Below are 21,373 nucleotides of genomic sequence, written 5' to 3' on the forward strand. Positions count from 1 at the left end.
TCGATTTCTGTGATTCTCCTCCAGTTTCCACGAGGTCTTCCCCTTGATCTCTTGCCCTGTGGGTTCCAATCCAAAACTTTCTTTGTTATGCAGCTGCCTGACTTCCTGAGAGTATGTCCAATCCTTCGCCACCGCCTTCTTCCTACCTCATCTCTGACTGGGATCTGTCTTGTTTTCCTTAACACTTCCACATTGATGACCCTGTCTGTCCATCTGATCCTCAGTAACACTCTTAGACACCTGTTCAAGAAAACCTGTCTTTATACAAGTCTGTGATGCTTTCCATGCCTCACATCCATACACCAGGACTGATCGACTTCACGTTTGAATTGAACACCCTCATCTTTGTTCGAAGTGAGATCTCTCTGGTTAACACGCATGCAAAAAACCAATCAATTTCCAATAGCAATAAGTGCGGTATTCATTACGTAAGACATGTCATGTCAACAAAATCCAATATGGCCGCCGTATCCATGGAAACAAAACTTTTTTTTTCAAGTTTGATTGCGGTTTTAAAGACTCCTTACTATACTTGTTATATGTGTCAAATTTGGTAAAATGTGGTCCAGTAATAAGCAAGATAGCCTTCAGGTGTAGCCCCCCCGCCCCCCCCCCCCTTAAATTTCAGTAATAATACCAATTAATAATGAAATGCAAAGCCTGTTAATGGTAATTACAAAAAAATTTAACATAGGTTAAAAATAATAATAATATTATAATAATATAAAAATAGCCAAGACTGACGGTACGAAGATGGATGATGATAATAATTAATAATAATTATTATTATGACTATTATTATCATTAGCCTATTATTATCATTGTAATAATAATAATAATAATAAAGTGACTATACCTCCGAACGCTCGGGGAAAAAAACTTGATCTCTATTTCTCCGAACGGTATTGTTATTATAATCATTATAATCATTATTATTATTATTATTATTATTATTATTATTATTATTATTATTATTATTATTATTATTATTATTATTATTATTACGAAGTGACTATACCTCCGAACGCTCGGGGAAAAAAACTTGATCTCTATTTCTCCGAACGGTTTCCGTTCTCGAGATTTCTTGGTTATTTGCGAGATTAAGGCGTCATCTTTCACTTTCATTCTGTCATTCTGCGAGGACTGGGGAAGAAGCATTTTTTGCATCGAATTCAATTTCTAGAGCTAGAGATTTTTAAATGTCTGAATATTCAGATACTTCTTGTGGTTGGGACCGTTCCCGGACTATACTTCATTTGAAAATGCCTTCAAAAGGTATTGCAAGAAATTAGGACTGCTCGACCTTGGCAGTAACCTAGCTATTTTACATTTAGTTAGTCACCCCTAAAGCAAAAACAAAAATCCTTCGTGTAAAAAAAAAAAATCCCTCCACGCCCCCCCACCCCTCCCTCCGTCCCCACACCTCGTTCACACTTTACACACACACACACACACACACACACACACACACACACACACACACACACACTCACACACACATACACACACACACATATACACACACACGCACGCGTGCGGGCCACCCCATTCGCAAATTATCAACGAATCTTGAGAACGGAAACCGTTCGGAAAAATAGAGTTCAAGTTTATTTTCCCGAGCGTTCGGAGAAATAGAGCCGGCCTTATTACTATTATAAATAAATATGCCTAATGATGATGATGATGATGATGATGATGATGATGATGATGATGGTGATGATGATGACAATGATCTTCTTCTTCTTCTTCTTCTTCTTCTTCTTCTTCTTCTTCTTCTTCTTCTTCAGTTAAAGGTACTTTAACCTAATATCGTAGAAATACAAAGGAAACTAGCCTTATAATTTTAATATCAAATTTATATTTTAATTAATTAATGTAGGGCCCATAAATAACTGGGCCAACAACTTAAATTATAGGCATACTCTCCGGGAATCCCCTAAAAGAAGTGACGTCAGTAACTGCCCCTCAACTTCTCTGTACCTGCTAAAAATAGCTTTGTCTTCCAGGAACTTAAACTTTCAGAGTTGGCCTATGTCGGATAGCGAGCGAGACTTCATCAGTGGTAAGCCCCGTTTCTTCGGGGTGATGACAGGCAAAGTGTAACAGAGAAGTGAAAAGTGAAACGAATAAGTAGAAGAATATTTATTTAACGGTGTTTGTTTAAATTGTTATTAGGTTTAGACTCTAGGACGCAATCAAGAACTGTGTGGATAGATCTATCCCGTTGCCATCACTTTCGGTTTCCTCCTCCGAGGAAAGACCTCGAGTCGAGTCGAGTCGAGACGAGCGAGCGCCATTTGTATTGTCAGCCTCCACGGTAACCTAGCTGTCGAATCAACATTCAGCTAATGCTTAAGCCTTTTACTATCGTTGACTGTTTATTCATGCCATTGATGAAATCCCGATTCGTATTGTGACTCAATGACATGACAAGTGTCCATAATGGCGGAGAAAACAACAAGGAATGCGGGTTACTTGAAGGTGAGTGTGTCTTACTAGATCTATAGCTTGTAACAAAATTGTTGCCGAATGTGTTGGTTCATCTAAAAAAATTGAGGAGGTTTACAATTTGTCCAACTTTCAGCACATGATTACTGTAAAACTTGTATTGAATTAGTAATGAAATATAGTATCTAGGAATGACAGCGTAACAAGAGCACCCTTGTCAACTTGCCTTGCCTTGTACAAATATTATACATAAATGTATTATTTAATTATTCAAAATATTATGCATTATTCATCATACAACTTTGATTGCCATGGCCATGGCTAAACCAACTTTGGACCCCTCATTTAAAAAAATCCTCGCCCCGCACCTGATATAATACATTTTTAATTAACGTTTAAGGATAGCATTATAAATATGTTTTTGTCTTGTCTGACAAAATTTAAACATTATTACAGCTTTGGCGACTCTGTGTATTGTCAAAACTGTCGTGAAAATCGTGAGCAGTGTTTTCCCAACTGCTGTTTTCTATAGCTAATCAGGTAAACAATCACTTTTGTTACTCATGAACACATGTGTCTGAAAATGAACAAGAGAACGGTACTGTGATCTGTCAGTAATTATCAAGAGTCATAGGCGTGTACGCTTTTTTATCCATTTGGGCTGTGTGGTTTTAATATTTAGAATTGTTAACTTGCTAAATATCATATTGTGATGAAGATGAAGTCTAAGTTCAAACTGAAATTCTTTACTCACAAGAACATTGCTCGGAAAGTATATAGCTATTTCGCGGTCGTCTGTATCGTTCAATTTCTGATCCATTTAGCAGAACTAAACATTTGCTTGATTTAAGTGACAGGACTTTGAACAGATGGATATAGGATGAAAATGCAACCGAAGACGTCGAGGTAACAAAGAGGCCGACCTGTTAAATTTGATACCTTTGACAGAGATCTCGTGGGACGCGCTATTGGAAAGATGTTAGGTGATAACCAGTACGTCACACTTAGAACACTTATGTCTTATTTAAACAGCAATCACGATTTGGATTCAACAAACAGACTGTATGGCGCATTGTGAAGAGTCTAGGTTTCAGTTTCAAGAAGACAAAAACGTCCAAAGACGTAATTTGTGAGTCGAAGAACATAGTTGCACTGAGGAGGAAGTACCTACGAAAATTAAAACAGCTTATTGAAGACAACGTTGACATTTATTTTCTTAATGAGTCCTACATCAATGCCCACCACATGTGCACCAAAAAATGGCAGTCTGACAGCCAACAGAGAGTCATTCCGACTTTTATAATTGCACATATCGGAAGCCATGAGAGAGGACTAGTGAATATTTGTGAACTGGTTTTTGAGTCAAAGTCGAAAGATGACAATGGCGACTATCACAAAGACATGGATAGTAAGGAGTTTGAAAACTGGATTGGTAACACTGTGGTGCCTGCATTAGATAAAAAATCATGCCTGGTTATGGACAATGCATCATATCATAAGCGAAAACCAAAAAGGATCTCCTAGACTTTGTGAACGCCAGCGAACAGAGCCAGATAAAAGTTTTTCGAGTAGACAAGTACCTGGAAGAACATGGTCACATACCTCTTAGGCTCCCTCCTTTTCACCCTCAGCTTAACCCTAACGAATTAATCTGGGCTGAGATTAAGAAAAAGGGTTGCTTTGGCAAATACAACATTTAAACTCCATGACGTTAAGCGACGCACAAAGCAGGCCTTCTCAAGTATAACCAGAGAATTTTACTAAGCAACAAAGGAAAGATACTGGATAAAAGATGGATTAAATTTCCCTAAGCAGCCTAGTGTAGTCATCAACCTGATTGACGATACATCTGATTCTGAATAATTGGTGAATGTAAAAATATGTTTAAATGTGTCCCGTAGATCTGTCACTTTCTCTCTATAGGTTTGTCTGTCTGTCTGTGTAACTATCAATGTCGCTTCAGCTGATGGTTATGAAATTTGTTCAGAACTGGCGACGCCTATGAACATCCGAGAAACTAGCAATTTCTCCAACTTTCAGCACGTGATTACTGTAAAACTTGTATTGAATTAGTAATGATACATCGCAATTAATTAACCAGCCACAATTTCGGATAATTGATTGCATTTCCCAGTGGATGAGATGGAAACTAAGCTCTTCTGAAAATATGAAGGTGATCGGTTGGGTAGTTTTTGAGATATCCTGCGTCAAACATCGGCAATATTTTTGTTACAAGCTATAGTCTTAGCATTGATTCGACCCTTTCTTACTTTAGTTCAGCTTAGTGGAGTGGCCGACGAGGTGGAGTAAAATAGCCCTGATCTACTGACAATGTTCGACTGATCTTCTTGACTTGCGTCTGATCGGTAAAGATCTAGATCTAAATCTAGTTTTAGAAGAACGGATCACAGCGCCGAAAACTGGCCGAAATCGTGCCTCTTAGTTTCCCAGGCCAGCGACATCTGGAAGTCATTAAATCACCGTCGGAACCGCTCCGTGCCGGGTTACGCGGGGGGGTCACTGGCCGCTCCGTTGCGCATCAGCTACAGGCGGGCAGGTCATGGCACAATCGACACTTTTGACACTAATTATCGGCGGTATCCTCACCCTTACCACGAATTATTCCATACAATAAGAAAAGAGCGAGATTCCCCCTCTCAGTCTGCGAAAACCCGATCTCAATGCGACTATATTTGCCGATGTTACAGTGTGTGCAAAATGTTGTGAATTTCATCGAATTTAATATGTGTGTGCTGCACTTAATTCACTTTTAATTTCCAAAGTGCTCTCTCAATCTCAACAAATTTTGGTACATGCACTTATGACATATTTGTGCTTTACGTGTGTAATTTTCATCATTGTTTGAAGAATAGTTCTTGCAATATTAAGTCGCTTACATCTGATTCTCATCCAATGCCTTGTTAATTGACCCGTGCAATTATGTATTCTGGATTCTATGCTGTTTTAAGTTCAACACTTCTCCGTTAATTTCTTAGATTGTTGTTTCTATGAAAGGCAGATATATTTGTGCTTAATGAGTATAAATTTCATCTTTGTTGATTAAGCCGTGTTACGATATGAGGTAGAATCCATTTGCCTGTGATTCATTTCTAACAGGTTTACTGAAATCTCCCAAAGGAACACACACGGGAGACGTTCCTTCTCCCTGAATGAACTTTGCCGCGTTTGCGGGTGTAAGAACGTGACTAAAGTACAACAGAGGCTGATAAGAAAGGCTAGGACATATGCGTCACTGCCAAGGGATATTTTATCATCCAATCATTGTTGACAAAGCGCACGCTATAGGTTTGATTTTCAACTCTCTCAACCAAGCATACAATGCACCTATTCCGAAAATCTCTATTCCTGGAATTCAGACAGCAATAGACACGTACATGAAGTTGTACAGAAAACATTTTAGAACAACACTGCATTCCATCCTTAACACAACATGACTTTGGCTTGGGCCCACTGGGAGAAAAGGAACCGAAAGCTGTCACAAGTCTATTTTCAAAATTGAAAAGTGGGTTCAAGGCATCGTAAACAATACGGAAAAACTACGATACGTTATGGACGCACATTAATTTGCTCCAGAGAGCACCTTCACTGCAGGCACCGAGAAAACAACCACGGCGCCATAGACAAGCGTATAGATCTACTGTACAAAATGTGTAAGGAGATCTGTGTCATTAATTTAACGAAGGATACTGTAAGGTGAATTTCATCACAAGCCTGACGAATTTGGCTCTCGAACGTAAATGCAAAAATGTGGATTACTAATCTTCCAACAACAATGTCCTTTGGTAAGTAGATATCCATATTAATTGTCTTTATTCTGAGCAAGTTTTAGTGAATTTATTCCCGCACTTTGGTAGTTATATAACTTTTAATTCGGTGCATATTACCTTAATTCCCTCATGTAAGACGGCTGTATTTGATCACATGCAGTTAAAAAACTATTCTAGATATCTTCGTTGCGTTTTCACAAACTTTACATTGAAAGAAGAAACTCAAAGATGGAACACTATGTGTATATTGATAATCATGCTTTAATTCGTGAGCGTTGAAACAAAACTGTGTAAAATTGCTGTGGTATGTAACTCCGCGCGTGGAGTGAGCGCAGGTAGACTGACTGGTAGCTGACCCGGGTCACGCTGACCTAGCAGCGTACGGCCTGGCGAAACTAAACGACCGCTGATTCGGCGCTGTGGGAGAAGAATGAGTTTAATTGTGTTCAAACTTAAACTCTTACAGCAAAGAGCTGATTGAATTCTGGGACCTAGGCTATCTCTTATCTAGATATCTAGAAATTCTTCCTAGCTCAGTTCCATTTCCAAGCCTCAGGGAACACTCCCATGTTGGCTTGGACTGTATTTAATACACAGTGGCTACGTTCACGTCGCCGTAGTTGGTAGGCTACATTCACGGCGCCCTGAATGCAGTTTTGATTTCTGGTGCTGTTGAGGCTACGTTCACGGCTCTCAAGCTTCGTTTAGACAAAGTGTCCACTGCTGGTTTTCTAAGTTGGCAAACTTTATAAGCTCGGCGTTAATTTTTTATTAACAGGGACTGAAGCTATAGAATATCTGCTTCAATGATTATGATGCGGCTGTCCACACGAGTACCTGGCGATGATTCTCGCTGCTTCATATACTCTGCCGGTTGGAGGGTTTGGGAAGAGGCATGTGTCACAAAGCAGGCGCTCGTCAATTTTGGCATATATGGGGCTATTGGTATCATCTTAAAGCCTGTTCATTTGCCTTGCTTTTGGTGAAAAAAATGTCCATCTAGTAGAATAGAAGTCGAAATATATATTTGCCTGGTTTCAGAGGTGAAATTAGCGAGAAAATGGCCACCAAAGTTTGGTCATTTCCATACAGTGCAGCCTCTCTATAACGACCTTTGATATAACGACATCCTCTTTAGTGATATGGTGCCCTGGTCCTGATTTTTCCCTTATATATCAATAGTAACTTTTGATTTACTCTCTATAACGACAACTCTGTATGACATTATTTACTGGTCCCAACGATGTTGTTATAGACAGGCTGCATGCATGTAGCTTGAGAGTCCTTGGAAACTGAAAATTGGCATTTTTTGTACCTTTAATCAATGTTTTTCGGTAAAATCCACACAGAAATGTGTTTTTAGATGGATATGAAAGGTGTTGAGCCAAAAAAGAAAATTATAGAAAAATTGCCCAGCAGTCAGAAAAATGCTTATTTCTTTGATTTCACTATTTTGACGAGCGTCTGATTTCACCACGATGCCTCATAAAAATTATAATGTAGGCAGGGGCAGAATCTAGTCGATAGCAGACCAACAAGTAAAATAATCAATTGGCTGACTTATGCATTCCCTTGAGGCACCCCAGGTGCTTGATTATCTTATTACCATCAAGTGTGGGAGATTTTGCCATTTTTCAGCTTTCCTATACATGCTGTCAGTTCAGCCATGGTGAAGAGAGAATCATAGCTGGTGTTTTGGTCAATATGAATTATATGGAGTTTTTTCTTTTCATTAAGCTGGTAGCGCCAGCATTTGTCCGCCTTGTTGAGTTTGAGGCGACTGACTAAAAGGTATTTTCACAACAAAAGGCTTTTCTCCTAGCTTCTATCCTATTTTAGGGTTTTATTGTTTAAGTTATGAGCGCCCTGCTGGAAAGGGAGGTTTGCTTGCCTGAGATATGTCGTTTATGACCTGGAAGACTTTTTGAGGGTCAATCACGAGGGACATCTCTGAAGTAAACAGAAAAGCGGCGCCAGCAGTTGCGCTTCATTTCGTTAATGCAGGATGGTGTTCTGTTTGACGCCTCTGGTAGTTTTCAATGAATCAATGTCTTTTCGTGGTCTGGTTGCCATGGCTTTTTTTTCCTTCCTTAAAATGACATCAGAGCTACCCTTCTCCCTCTGAGAACTAACATTGACAGCACACTCTATGGAACATTACAGCAACTGCAGCAAACCTGCACTTATCACTACATGGCATTGGACAGAAGGGCAAGAGCCCAACTGTTGCTGGATCGATAACAACAACAACAACAACATGGCTTTTTTCCTTAATTGCACTTTCTTTTTCTTCTATCAGTTTGAAGTCATTTGAAAGAGAACACTCTCTGCTAGATTAATAGGACCAATTAATTTTTTATACTCATTGCTTACTTTTCTTCTGTGTATATAGGATTATATAGAAAGGTAAAAATTGCTTATTGGCAACAATTTAAGTAGGCTGCTGCTGGTTTGGTATATTTGACATCGATGCTACGTCAGCTATACATTACATTCTGCTTGTCTGACTGTGTGGCTCAAACTGGTCGTCAAGCTGATGTAATCATGCCGTCTGGGTATTAATAATTTGCTCTAATTATAATGCCTTTATTGAAGCAACTTTTAATGGTTTTTAAGTGGTACGTCTGGAAGCACCATGTTTTCTCTTCGTTCAGCTTTTAACAGCCTCAGAGGATTTCATCTTTTATCATTGTAAGAAAAAAAAGTTGCAAGAAAGTTTTCCCCTGATATGATTAAAGATGAACCTTGCAGGTTCATCAGATTTGTTTCAGTTAAATTTTTAATTGTCACACGAAATGGTGAATTTCTCCAAAATGTTCTGTTTTTTTATTTCTTTCAGCTCAGTATTTAAAAGGAGTGATTTTGTTAATTAAAACGTCTTTATTTCTCTTTCTTCATGTTACTCACAGGCAATAAGCACTTTCTTCCACATCTGATTTTAGTCAATCTGTTGTCAAGCAAATACAATAAACAAATTATATACATTTTTTAAGGAACAGTATTTTAATTAGGGTGTTTATTGCTTCTTTTGCAGCCTGGAGAGCCACCCGCTGGAACAAGAGAGAAAGGAGCTGCAGATATCCTTGAGAAGCAAAAACTGCACACTTTATCTACCATGTGTGAATTATATAACCCAGACTTCATTTCTTTCCTTGAGAAATTCAAATTCAAACAATCCTGTCCTTTCCAAATTGATCCGAATTGTAAGGGAAATAAAATTGGTTTCTTGAAGCTTGGACTTGACAGGCAGCTTGATATGCATGATGCTTTGTGTGATGCTGAAAGGAAGGTTAGTAAATTTTAGATGAAAATTGATCTGGTTCTTTAGAAATAACTTTGAAAATTTAGCTCAAATTCTTCTTATAATTGTTCCTTTGATTCATTTATGTTTTAGTTTTTTGTTGATACTCTCGAACTCGGGTAACTCGAATTCGTCTGGGATTTGAAGTAGTGTTGGAGATTTCTGTAGTTCTTCATGTCCATGAAAGCCCCAGATGAGAATATTAAACCAATTAACATGGTTAGCTCCTTTGATTGTGTTGACAGTGTGAAAGCAAGAAAATGAAGGAAAGTGGAAAACAGAAAATCTCACGTGTGCTCAGTCAACTCCTACGTCATTCCTTTCCTCTCATTTCATTGGCTTACAGAAAGTTACGCCTCTTGCCATTCGCACCGCGTGCGTCCCACAGCATGCAGGAATGCCACTTTTCCGCTTTTTCACTGTATTTCCGGATCCTGATCCACTATTCCGTTATTGAGATCGAGATAGAATCTATAGTTGGAATAAAAACCCCACACACAACAACAACTTGCGTCAAGTGTTCAAATAACGAGACCGTGGCGCATGGATTTTCAGCTATTTTCAAAAAGTTGAGTGGCATCCCTGAGCATGATTGCACGCATGGCGAGCCAGTCATGCTGTGCGGTTAGCACCACTACCCGACCCACCCTTTACCGACCCCCGTTTCTCCAGCCTCTCGTGGTGAGACAAGGACAACGTTTTGGGAGTAACAATAACAAAGAAACACCTACCTGCGGCCAGAAAGGCTGTAAAGCCAGGTCTTTAGTTGAGAATGCGAAGTGGATATGTTCGAGATTCGAGTGTTGCGTGTTCCAGAACTCCTTGAAGTCAATACAAAGAAAACATAGGGACTGAAAAGGGACCAAGCATTATGTTCGAGAATTCATGATTTTCGTGTTCGAGATTCGTGGACTTTACTGAATTGTATTTTTACTTACCAACTCCATATGTGAGGCAGCTGGGGGAAATCTGGTGCTCGTCAAAATAATGAAGTCAAGAAACTGGCATTTTTCCCGCAGATTTGGTCATTTTTATCGAATTTTTGTTTCCGAAGCTGAAAGTCCGGGTTCGAGCCTCGGTTCGGACATGGATTTTTTTTGCCCCCTCCTGCCCGCCCAGCTGTAATGGGTACCTGACTTCGAGTTGGGGAAGTAAAGGCGGCATGGAAAGGAACTGACCTCCCTACCACATGTGCCAAAGTCCCAGGAAGTTGTCTCACTAACATGCCAATCCCCAATGTCCAGATCGGATGCGGGAACAACTTTTTACCTTTCATGCCCATTAAAGAACACACTTCTGTGTGGATTTTACTGAAAAATGTTGATCAAAAGCATAAAAGTTGTAAATTTTCAGTTTCCACTTATACTGCGAATGTTATGCCTTAAAAAATACATAAGGTTGCACATTCTTGTCAAAAATAGAGTGAACGGCTATGAGTGTGAAATTCAAAGTGAGTAAAAAATTAAGAAGTTTTAAAAAAAAGTTTGCTAGGGCTTGCGGCGGAATCCAGTTTTCAGAAAATATATAAGATATTTGGGATTAATTCAGTCAAAATGTTTTGAGGGAATTTGCACCACCATTAATGAATCAATCAAATTTATTCACTGATACCACAGAATTTTATATCTGACACTTGGAATAAGGCGAAAGGGAAAATAGAAAACAATGGAGGGCTAAATTTAATTGATTGTTTTTACAATATGAAATATCGTTAATGTTATACTGCCAACATTGGGATGAGCATGAAGTTGGCTGTATAGCAAGGCTGATGGTATAATGGGTTTCTTCCCCTGCCCTCTACCACATAACCCTGACTGGCCAGCATCAAGGTAAATGATTCTGCTCTGTGATCTGTGTTTGAGAAGGGTCTTATTGTTGGTGAATTAAGTGAATTTTGAATCAAGAGTCTTTTCTCTCCCTATCTCTCTCTGTCTCTCGTCTCTCTTTCTCTCTCTCTGTCTCTGTCTCTCTCTCTCTCTCTCTCTCTCTGTCTCTGTCTCCGTCTCTCTCTCTCTCTCTCTCTCTCTCTGTCTCTCTCTCTCTGTCTCTCTCTCTCTCTCTCTCTCTCTCTTTCTCTCTTTTCTCTCTCTCTCTCTCTCGCTGTCTCTGCTTTTGTCTCTATCTTTCATTCATCCTGTGTGAGTATGTGTGTGTGTGTGTGCAAACTGGAATTGAAAATTTCAAGTAGAGCTACTGCTGGATCAGAGGCTACTTGTTAAACACATGATGTTTAAGACAAAGATTGGGAGGGAGCAAAGTGATGACAAGCACTTACTGGCAGAGTTGTGCGTGAGAGAGAAGGAGATTATCACTGTGCAGCTGCTGACTGGGTACCATGTGCCCTGTATCGTAGGCACCTCTGGCAGCCAGTTCACTGGTGGTGTTGAGGGGCAAGTGTACTTAAGCTTCAGTAAGGATGGTTAAAAGGGGCAAATATTAAATGTCTATGTAGATGTTCCGTTTCGTGCATTGGCAAAGCATAGTGGTAAGCAGGGCTGTATAATTGGGAGAGGGGGGGGGGGGGGGGCTGGTTATAACAAGGTTAGAATATAGGCTGTGCATCATTAATACATGTATGTTATACAAAATACTGTACAGTTGCTTCATTCTTACTGTGTTATGAGATGGAAGACTTTTCTACTTCTATAACTGCCAAGGCAAAAACCATCCTTATTTCTGTGCCACTTATGATTATATACTGAATCTATCAATCTATGTAATAAAAAGTACATGTTTTATGAAATGAAGAATTATATACATACTTGTCCCCAACCTTAGATGGTTTTTCAAAGTGAGTAGCAATAAAATCGTGAAGAAAATGACAGCAATTGACACAAATCAAAGTACTTCAATCAGCAGTGTAGTCATCACAATAGCTGGTTTGTGGAGATAATTGGAAATGTAAAAGTTATATACTGTGGGATAACTTTTCATGTCTAATAACCCTCAAATGAGTTCTGCTGTTTAAAATGAACGAAACAACTAACACCTAGTTTGTACCAAGTTTGGAATGAAACTTTCACTACTTTCAGCTGTTGCCAAATTTAGTTTGTAATGCCCGTGTTTTTGCCCTCAAATGTGGACCTAGAATATCATTAACCCATTTCAAGAGAGTTCCTCAGGTCTTGACTTTTTCTCAGTTGGATCTTATGCTATAGGTTTGATACTATCATTTTATCCCTTACACAGGTACTTAGCCTCCGTAAATTCCTGCCAAGATTAACAACGGACAAAATTGGTACAGATAGGCTCAAGGTGGAAGAGGACGATGATTCAACTTACATTAAGGTGGTCACGGACAAGGTAATGCATTGCATAATAGATTGAATAATACTGCATTTGATATTGCAGTTCTCATTTGTGATGGCAGTGTTTCCGATTTGATTATTGCTTTTGAAGATGTTTATGTTTTCATTGTCCGCCTCTTAAATAATCTTGCAGTATCACAAAGGATGTGAAATATACCATTCGGCACATTTTTTTAATTCCCACTTGTATTGTTGCAAACAGAACTGCTTTCATAATGGAAATGAATAAATTTTCAATTTTTTTAAATGTAATTTTTTTTTTTACCTATTTCAAAGAATATTTAGTTCTTCATCCAGCGGTGTAAAATTTTTGTCATATCCTAATCCGTTGTCGCGTAATTGAGAGTTCCTCATCTTCGCTTACACTGGCGAGCTTTGGGTCAGAGCGCATTGTAAGCGAGAATGACAAATGAAGGATTGGTCAAGGATCACTGCTTGTTTGGCGTTTGTCTCCTACATGGTTGGTCACTGCATTGGGCAAATTATCATATTATGGCATGGGCGACGAATGGCTGTTGGTCACTGTCGCATTAATACAAAAGTACTGGGCCTTTTTCACAAGCAACCCCCCCCCCCCTCCTCCTCGAGTACAATCACCAGGGTTATAAAATGATATCACTTAATGTGTTCTTCTGTCTGTGTTCACATATTCTGGCCGTACATATTGACAGAACAAAGAAGCTCATTTGTAAGAGCAGGTGGGAGGGAAGGAAAATGAGTGGGGGCGGGGGGGAAGTATTGAGCGAGAAATTTAAAGTGTATTAGCACTGCTAGCGTTCATCAGATGTTCACTGATCAACTTCATATTAGTTTGCTGTCCAGTCGTTGACATCTCAAAGATGGCTATAGTGCCGCAGTTTGTTTTGCGCATTGTCCCTGGTTGTTATCATTTTAGAATTACCTGGCAAATGATAATCTTTGTCCAACTTAAAGAGTGGACATATTGCAGCTACACTTAATATTGCTTTACATGCTTTATGACTTGATGTTACGATAGATTATGACAATGTCCAGCAGATTAAAACTGTCTTTTTCTCTTCTAGGCTGGTATGAAACAACTCGCTGTTTCCCCATCAACTGAAGCCTTTATGAAATACAAGGCGTTGCGTTACCTCTCCCGAGAGTGTTTGCGATACAGTCTTGTCAGATTGCTATGTTTCTTATATGAAAGTTTGAATTTGACTGCAATGATCTGATCTTATTATTGACTTCATATCATTATACAAAAAAGAAATCTCATGGGATATGGATTATGGACGATGGGATATTATGGTACATGAGAAACAAGTGGTGAGAGATGGGATACAGAAGATGATGAGATTGGTTACAAGCGCACGATAATGGCTATAATGTACCGGGACAGCCTGTAGACTAACGTAGAGGGAAAATGATAAAAATCAACAATTCCTTAATACTAACGCCTAACTCTATACGTACAATAGCTAGTTTGAATAAGTCTTATTTTTATTTGTTGCAACATATACACAGTTATCCCCGTCGGTGTTGCCTTTTTTAACTCCCAGTGGAGCACAGGCCATCAACAGCATTACTCCAGCAAAGCCTGTCCTGAGCATCTTTTTCTATCTGTTTCCATGATGTCCCCGCTTTTTCAATTTCAGCTAGTACCGCTCGCCTCCATGTTATCTTTGGTCTTGCCTTCTTACGTTTTCCTTGTGGGTTCCACGTTAAAGCCTGCCTGATGATGCTTGTTGAGGGTCTCCTCAGGGTGTGTCCAATCCATTTCCATTTCTTCACCTGTATGTCTTCCTTTCTTGATCCCCACTATCCTTCTTAGACGTCCATTTACGGAGCTCTGCAGTTTCCTTGCTGCTGATGCTGTGAGCCTCCATGTCTCTGAACCATACAGTAGAACAGTCTTCACGTTTGTTTTGAAGATCCTCTGCTTGGTGTTCAATCCCAATTCCTAAGACATCCATATATTCCTGAGAATGATGAATGCTGCTCTTGCCTTTTGGATTCTGACCTTGATGTCTTCGTCTGTTCCCCCTGCCTTGTTGATGACACTTCCCAGGTAGGTGAAGGATTCAACATCCACCAATGGTGCCCCTTGCAGTGTGATAGGAACGTCGGCTGCATTCATTCGTAGAACTTTCGTTTTATCCGTTTGAATATGGAGTCCAACACTACGGGAGAAGGTCCTGAGGCGATCTGTTTTTTGCTGCATCTGGGCTTGACTGTGAGAAAGAAGTGCCAAGTTGTCGGCAAAGTCCAAGTCTTCCAACTGACTGGAAAGGGTCCACTGTATGCCACCGCGATGTCCAGATGTTGTCTGTCTCACTATCAAATCCACTACTAATAAAAAGAGAAACGGCGATAACAGGCATCCCTGTCTCAGTCCTGTATTCACTTCAAACGAGTCTGTCCGCTGCCGTCCAAGTAAGACACTGCAACTCATTCCCTCATACATCTTCTTGATCAATCTCACGAACTTGTCAGGTATTCCGTAGTGGCACATGAGCTTCCATATTGAGTCCCCGTCTAGGCTGTCAAAAGCTTTCTCGTAGTCAGCAAAGTTAATGTACAGGGAAGAGTTCCACTCTGTGGACTGCTCCGCTATTATCCTCAAAGTTGCAATCTGATCTGTACATGATCTCTTTTTACGAAATCCTGCCTGCTCCTCCCTTAGTTTTGCATCCATGGCTTCCTTCAGTCTTTCCAGTATGGTACGACTTAAAATCTTCCCAGGAATAGACAGGAGCATGATTCCTCTGTAGTTTTTGCACTCATGCAGGTCTCCTTTCTTGGGTAGTTTCACGAGCAATCCCTCTCTCCAATCCTGTGGAAATGACCATCAACCACGCCCATAACAATTCACGAGTGTAGTGAGATTGCCGAATGGTACCGTTCATAGTTTTTGCTTACATTGCAAGGCTCACCGGCGGCTGTGCAGTGTAAGTGAAAACAACGAATGTATAATAACTGTGCTTCTTTTCAACTTAAACAATTTAAACTTTTGAAACAGCTTTATGAACACCTTAACCAGATCTCTGGTGAATTATAGCTTTAAAAAAGGTAAAATAGAAGAGTTATTATAAAGTGAAAACGTTTTTAGCCTCTCCTGAAAAATTTGCCTTGTTACATGCACAGGACCATTAATTGCTGTTTTCCCTTATGGCAGAGAAGAGCCCTTGGCTTTTTACTGGTCAGTGCAGTAGTTTGCTGTAGAATATGGTCTTATTTATTCCTGTTTTAAAAAATCTCTTTTTCTTTGTATAGCCTTTTTTTTTCTCAGGAGGGATGACTGGTCCTTTGTCCAAAATAAATTTTTGTTTTGTTTGTTTTTTTTTAAAAACAGAAATGGTTCTCAGAGAGTATGATGCAGTGTACATTTGTGAGGCAATGTGGTGAAATCGGGCTCTCATCAGACTAATGAAATTATAGAAAATATCAAATGTCTGGCCTTTGGTCATTCCCCCCCCCCCCATTTTTTCCCCGTTTATTTTTTTTGGTTCACCACCTATTACGTCCATTTAACAACACTTTTCTGTGTGGATTTTACAGAAAAATGTTAATCAAAGGCACAAAAAATTGTAAATTTTTATTTTCCAAGAAAACTCAAGCTTTGGACCGGAAGTAACCAAACTTTGGCGGCCATTTCCTTTTTAATTTTACCTCTGACAACAGACGACCCTCTCCTCTTTCAATTGCAAACACCTCGACTTATTTTCAAGACAGATGCTTTTTAAAAAAAATAATTTATTTTCATTTTGTTGAGTTTTTTTGCCAAATGCAAGACAAATGAATAAGCTTTAAGATGATACCAATAAATGTCCACAGTGTATCCAAAAATTAACGAGCACCTGATTCTACCGTGTCATGACACATTTAATTTTAATACGGCTTCTTCCTTTATTTTTATCAGTAAGTTAACCTACTGGATGTTTTCTACTAAAGATCATTATATATACTATCATTCTATACACATCATCGTCATTAGACATCAAGCTACCTCCTTCCCACCCAACTTCAGAATAAGGATTAGGTAGTCTTAGCCAAGTTAAAGGAAAAATATTTTTCTTTGAAGGTGATTAAAATCGAAGAAAGTGAAAGGCCTTTGTTCACTGGCAAGTTGTTTCTTAGTTTTAAAAAGAAATTCATTGATAAATAGAAAGTTATGTGCTGTTGCTGTTGTAAGTAATTTACTTTTATATACTCGGGCGCAAAATTACCTTAACATATCTTAAGATGCTACTTACATGAATATAAACCACAGATCACTGTAAAAACAAATTTAGTGCTCTACAGCGTGCCCATCCCCAATTAAGTACATGTAGATATATATATCTTTTGTGGCCGCCTTTGTACAGGAGCCATTTGAAGACGACCCAAAAAACTAGTTTCAAAGTCTATGAAAAAATGGCCATAAAATAGGGGCTATGCCTGGCAGGCTTGAAAGCTTCGCACCGCACAGTTCCCCAACAGTGTGTCACTGGCACCATGGCCTTCTTCTCTCTGTTGCCATGTCTAAACCTGTAAATTCCATGACATAAATCCGTGTCTCATCACTATTTTTGTATGTATATACAAACTATGTATATAATAAAAATATGTGTCACGACGCAGTGGAAACAGGCACTCGTCAATTTTTTGGTATGTGGAGTTATGGGTATCACCTTGAAGGTTGTTCATTCGCCTTGCATGTGATGAAAAAAATGTCCTTTTATCTTGAATAGAAGTCGAGATGTTTTCAATTGAAGTAGGTGGGGTCGCCTGGTTTCATAAGTAAAATTAGCAAGAAAATGACTGCCAAAGTTTGTTTGTTTTTTGTTTGTTTAGTATAGGGTTTTACGGCGCTCGCAACTGCATAAGGTCATATGAGCGCGCGGGACACACCTAATACTTTTTCGTTGGTAGGAAATTTTGAATTTTGCCCGGGTGGCGGCCGAAGCCTACTCTTATCGATTTTAGACCACCAAGGGATCTTTAATGTGCGCAACTTGCACACGGGCCCTCCGAGATTTTTCGCCCTTGTCCGAGAAGGCTAGGTGTAGATCTTTCCTACCAGAAGATCAGGGGTGTGGCAGAAAGACAGCAGTTAGGAGGAGCCAAGGAGTAGCAGTAGAAAGACTGCAGAAAGAGTCAGGAGCCCGAGGGGACAAAGGAGGTGAGGGGGGGGGTGGGGGGCAGAAAGTAGAAATGAAAGCAGACAACAGAACATTGTTAGAGATCAGGAAAGGATGTGAAAGGAGACAATTTTAGAGAAGAACATTTTTTGGTCGCTACCCGGAATCGAACCCGGGACCTTTGAATGAAAGGCCAACACCTTAACCTCTGGGCCACGAGAGCCCCCTGCCAAAGCTTGGTGACTGCCATTGTTCAAGAGTCCTTGGAAACTGCAAATTTACATTTTTCGTTACTTTAATCAACATTTTTCTATAAAATCCAGACATTAGAATGTTTTTGATTGGACATACAAGGTGTTGAGCCACAAAACAAAAATTTGAGAAAAAAAATTTCAAACTGGGCAAAAAATGCCAATTTCTTGGATTTCATTATTTTGACCAGCGCTTGATTTCACCATGCTGCCTCCCATATTATATTGTGCCAATGTCTGCACAATAAAGATTAATCTTATCTTCTTCTAGCTTCCACTCTCTTGTCCTTGTGTCTGTTTATGACATACCAGCATCTTTAGTGTAATGGTTAGGCTCTATGCTGTCACTCGCAAGAGACTCAAGATCAATTCTCACATTGAAAAATAAAAACGTAATGTATCATGGTGAAATCAGGTGCTTGTCAAAATAATGAAATCAAAGAAACTGGCATTTTTCCGCCAGTTTGGGCATTTTTAGAGAATTTTTTGTTGTTTTGTTTAACATGTTTTATGTCCATTTAGAAACTCATTTCTGTGTGGATTCGACAGATAACGTTGGTGAAAGGCACAAAAAAATGTTAATTTTCTGTTTCAAAGGACTCTCGAGCTATGGAATTAACGAAGTTTTGGTGGCCATTTTCGCGCTGATTTTACCTCTGAAACCAGGCGACACTCCCTCCTTTAAATGCAAATATCTTGACTTCTGATAAAGATAGATGGATGTTTCTTTCACTAAAAAAGCAAGACAAGTAGGGAATAGATTTTAGAAAAAAAAAGGGAACAAGGAAGAAGTTTTAGGGGATTGGGGGAACATTATCGTAAGTCTTGTCACAACTAGAAACCACAAAACATGGAGAGTGAGGACAAAACAGCCAATGGCTTAAAAAAAAATATTGTTCCATGTTTTTAAAACAATATCTAGAAATTTGACTTTGTAAAATTCTGCTCTGAGGCTAGAGGAAATCTTTTAATGGTTCATAATTTGGTCTCCAATGGTGTTTCCAGCAAAGTAGTTCACATTTTTTGGGTCTCAGAATATGTCATTAACAACCATATTTACAATTGTGTCAAGTCGCAGTAGAATCAGGTGCTCGTTAATTTTTGGGCATGTGGAGTTAATGGTATTATCAGCTTGTTCGTTTGACTATCTTTCGATGAAAAAAAATACACAACTATGTTGAATAGAAGTTGAGATTTTGCTATTGATGGAGGTGAGGGCGCCTGGTTTCAGAGGTAAAATTAACGAGAAAATGGCCGTCAAACTTGTTGATTTCCAAAGCTACTGAAAATTTAAATTTCTTGTGTCTGTGATCAACATTTTTATAAAATCCACACAAAAAAAGTTTTTAATGGACATAAAAGGTGTTGAGCCAAAAATAAAGAATTTGAAAAAAATTGTCAAACAGGGAAAAATGCCAATATCTTCAATATCATTTTTTTGACAAGCACGTGATTTTACCACAATGCCTCACAATTGTTGATACTATAAGAAGTAATAAGAATATTCTTCACAACATTTAATCAATTCTGGAAAATAATAATTAATAAATTACTCCCCCCCCCCCCCCTCCAAATGAAGTATGTTACCTAATTTGGTGGATGTGCATTGTTAGAGTCGGCCACCAACCTGTATCAGTTGTGAAAGTTATTGACAAAATATGTGTGTGCTTTAGTTGTAAACATTACTTGGTTTGAAGAAAACATAGCTGTTTATCCATTTTTCAGGGGAGTTGTGAACTTTGTGAGTACATTCGGTACAAATGTTCAGAAGCAAAAGATGCAGAAGAAAATTTGAAGAAGGGAGAATTGAGTTATCAACAGGCACATGGGTCTACAGACAAACTAAATGGAGCCGCACTTGGCTATGATCGTGATGCAATTAGCAATGGAAGTAATACTGAAACTGACCCCCATCAGAAGCTTGGGATGTTAAAAACCGAGAGAACAAAACAAGAAATTTTGCCAGGCAGTGAAGCCAGAAGATTGCAAAGTCTGCAACATGAACACAGTGATTCCCATAGGGAAGCAAGAATTGTCTACCTTGAGAATGTGGATATTCCTCAAGAACAATCTGTCTACGTTAAGAAGTTTTTCCCTGGATTTCTGGAAAAGAATACTGTCGGTGTTGAGTACAAGATTTCCTCTGAAAGAATAGAACTTAGCAGCTTCTCAAAACATGATCTAAAGCAAGCATATTATGTTGTTGAAAAGAGAATGAAAGCAATTGAAGTAGAATGTGTCCCGTTTTATGATTCATCAAAACGGGCAAAAGAAAATTTTAACAGATTTTGTGAACGGATATCAGAGAAATACAATTGCATCATTGCTCCCGTGGTGACAGCAACATCTAACGGCCCTTCAAGTAAGCAGTTTGTACCAGTCATTCACCACTTCCAGAATCATGATGTCCACTTATACTTACTTGAGGGAAACATTGACAACATCTGTCTGCAAACAACAATCTATGTCACCTCAGAGGAAACAGGTAATTTTTTTCCCTAACTCATTCATGTAACCTCTTAACTGCTGTGTAGACATATAATGTTCACTTCTGTTATCCCACATTGGTTATACTGCAATTTTTTCTAAACTGTTTTTTTATTGAAGATTTTTTAGGTGTACAGAACAGTAAAACCTCGGTACTACATAACCAGCTTAACACTTTCCCCCCCACTCAGCCCGAGGAGCGCAAAACCTTTGTCCCCACGTACCAGGCAGCAGATGAGGTACATTAGTACTATACCTGTATCTTGGCAAAAAGCACTCCGATCATCATCAACTTTTCAGCACATTGAGAAAATTGAACTTGGCGATCGCATGTTTATCAAAAAGAGGAATCATAATCGATATTAAAAACATTATTTCAAACATCCCCCAAATTCTCATCATGGCGACCCTAAAGTAGCACTCGTGTTAGATGTACTCAACGTTTTCCAAAGATTTTCTCTCTAATTGTTTAAACAAACTGATTTCCTTGCTCAAAGGCCACACAAACCATTCAGGAAAAAAGGAATAACTTAAACAAGTGTGCATGTCGAAAAGGACATTTGTTGCTGCACTATATTACACAGTCACTGATTGGTGACCTGTTGGGAAATGAGACGGCTTCTTACCGTCACTGATTGGCGTCCCATGGGTGCAGAGTGTTATAACAAAAGCATACTCTTGGCTGTAGACTTCATTTTCTGTAGTC

At 39.1% G+C, this 21,373-nt stretch overlaps 1 protein-coding gene across 1 annotated transcript in view; it reads left to right on the forward strand.

Annotated features, from left to right (window-relative positions):
* The first annotated feature begins 1,994 nt into the window (after positions 1 to 1,994).
* The window catches only part of LOC101848956, a 51,296-nt gene continuing 31,917 nt past the window's right edge, over positions 1,995 to 21,373 (forward strand). The window contains exons 1-4 of the mRNA XM_005094631.2: positions 1,995 to 2,481; positions 9,271 to 9,525; positions 12,727 to 12,840; positions 19,906 to 20,665. Coding sequence (XP_005094688.2) covers positions 2,443 to 2,481; positions 9,271 to 9,525; positions 12,727 to 12,840; positions 19,906 to 20,665 — 1,168 coding nt within the window. The 5' untranslated portion in view covers positions 1,995 to 2,442. The remainder of the gene's footprint in view (positions 2,482 to 9,270; positions 9,526 to 12,726; positions 12,841 to 19,905; positions 20,666 to 21,373) is intronic.

This window comes from Aplysia californica, unplaced genomic scaffold, assembly GCF_000002075.1.
Source record: "Aplysia californica isolate F4 #8 unplaced genomic scaffold, AplCal3.0 scaffold00086, whole genome shotgun sequence".
Lineage (NCBI taxonomy): Eukaryota > Metazoa > Mollusca > Gastropoda > Aplysiida > Aplysiidae > Aplysia > Aplysia californica.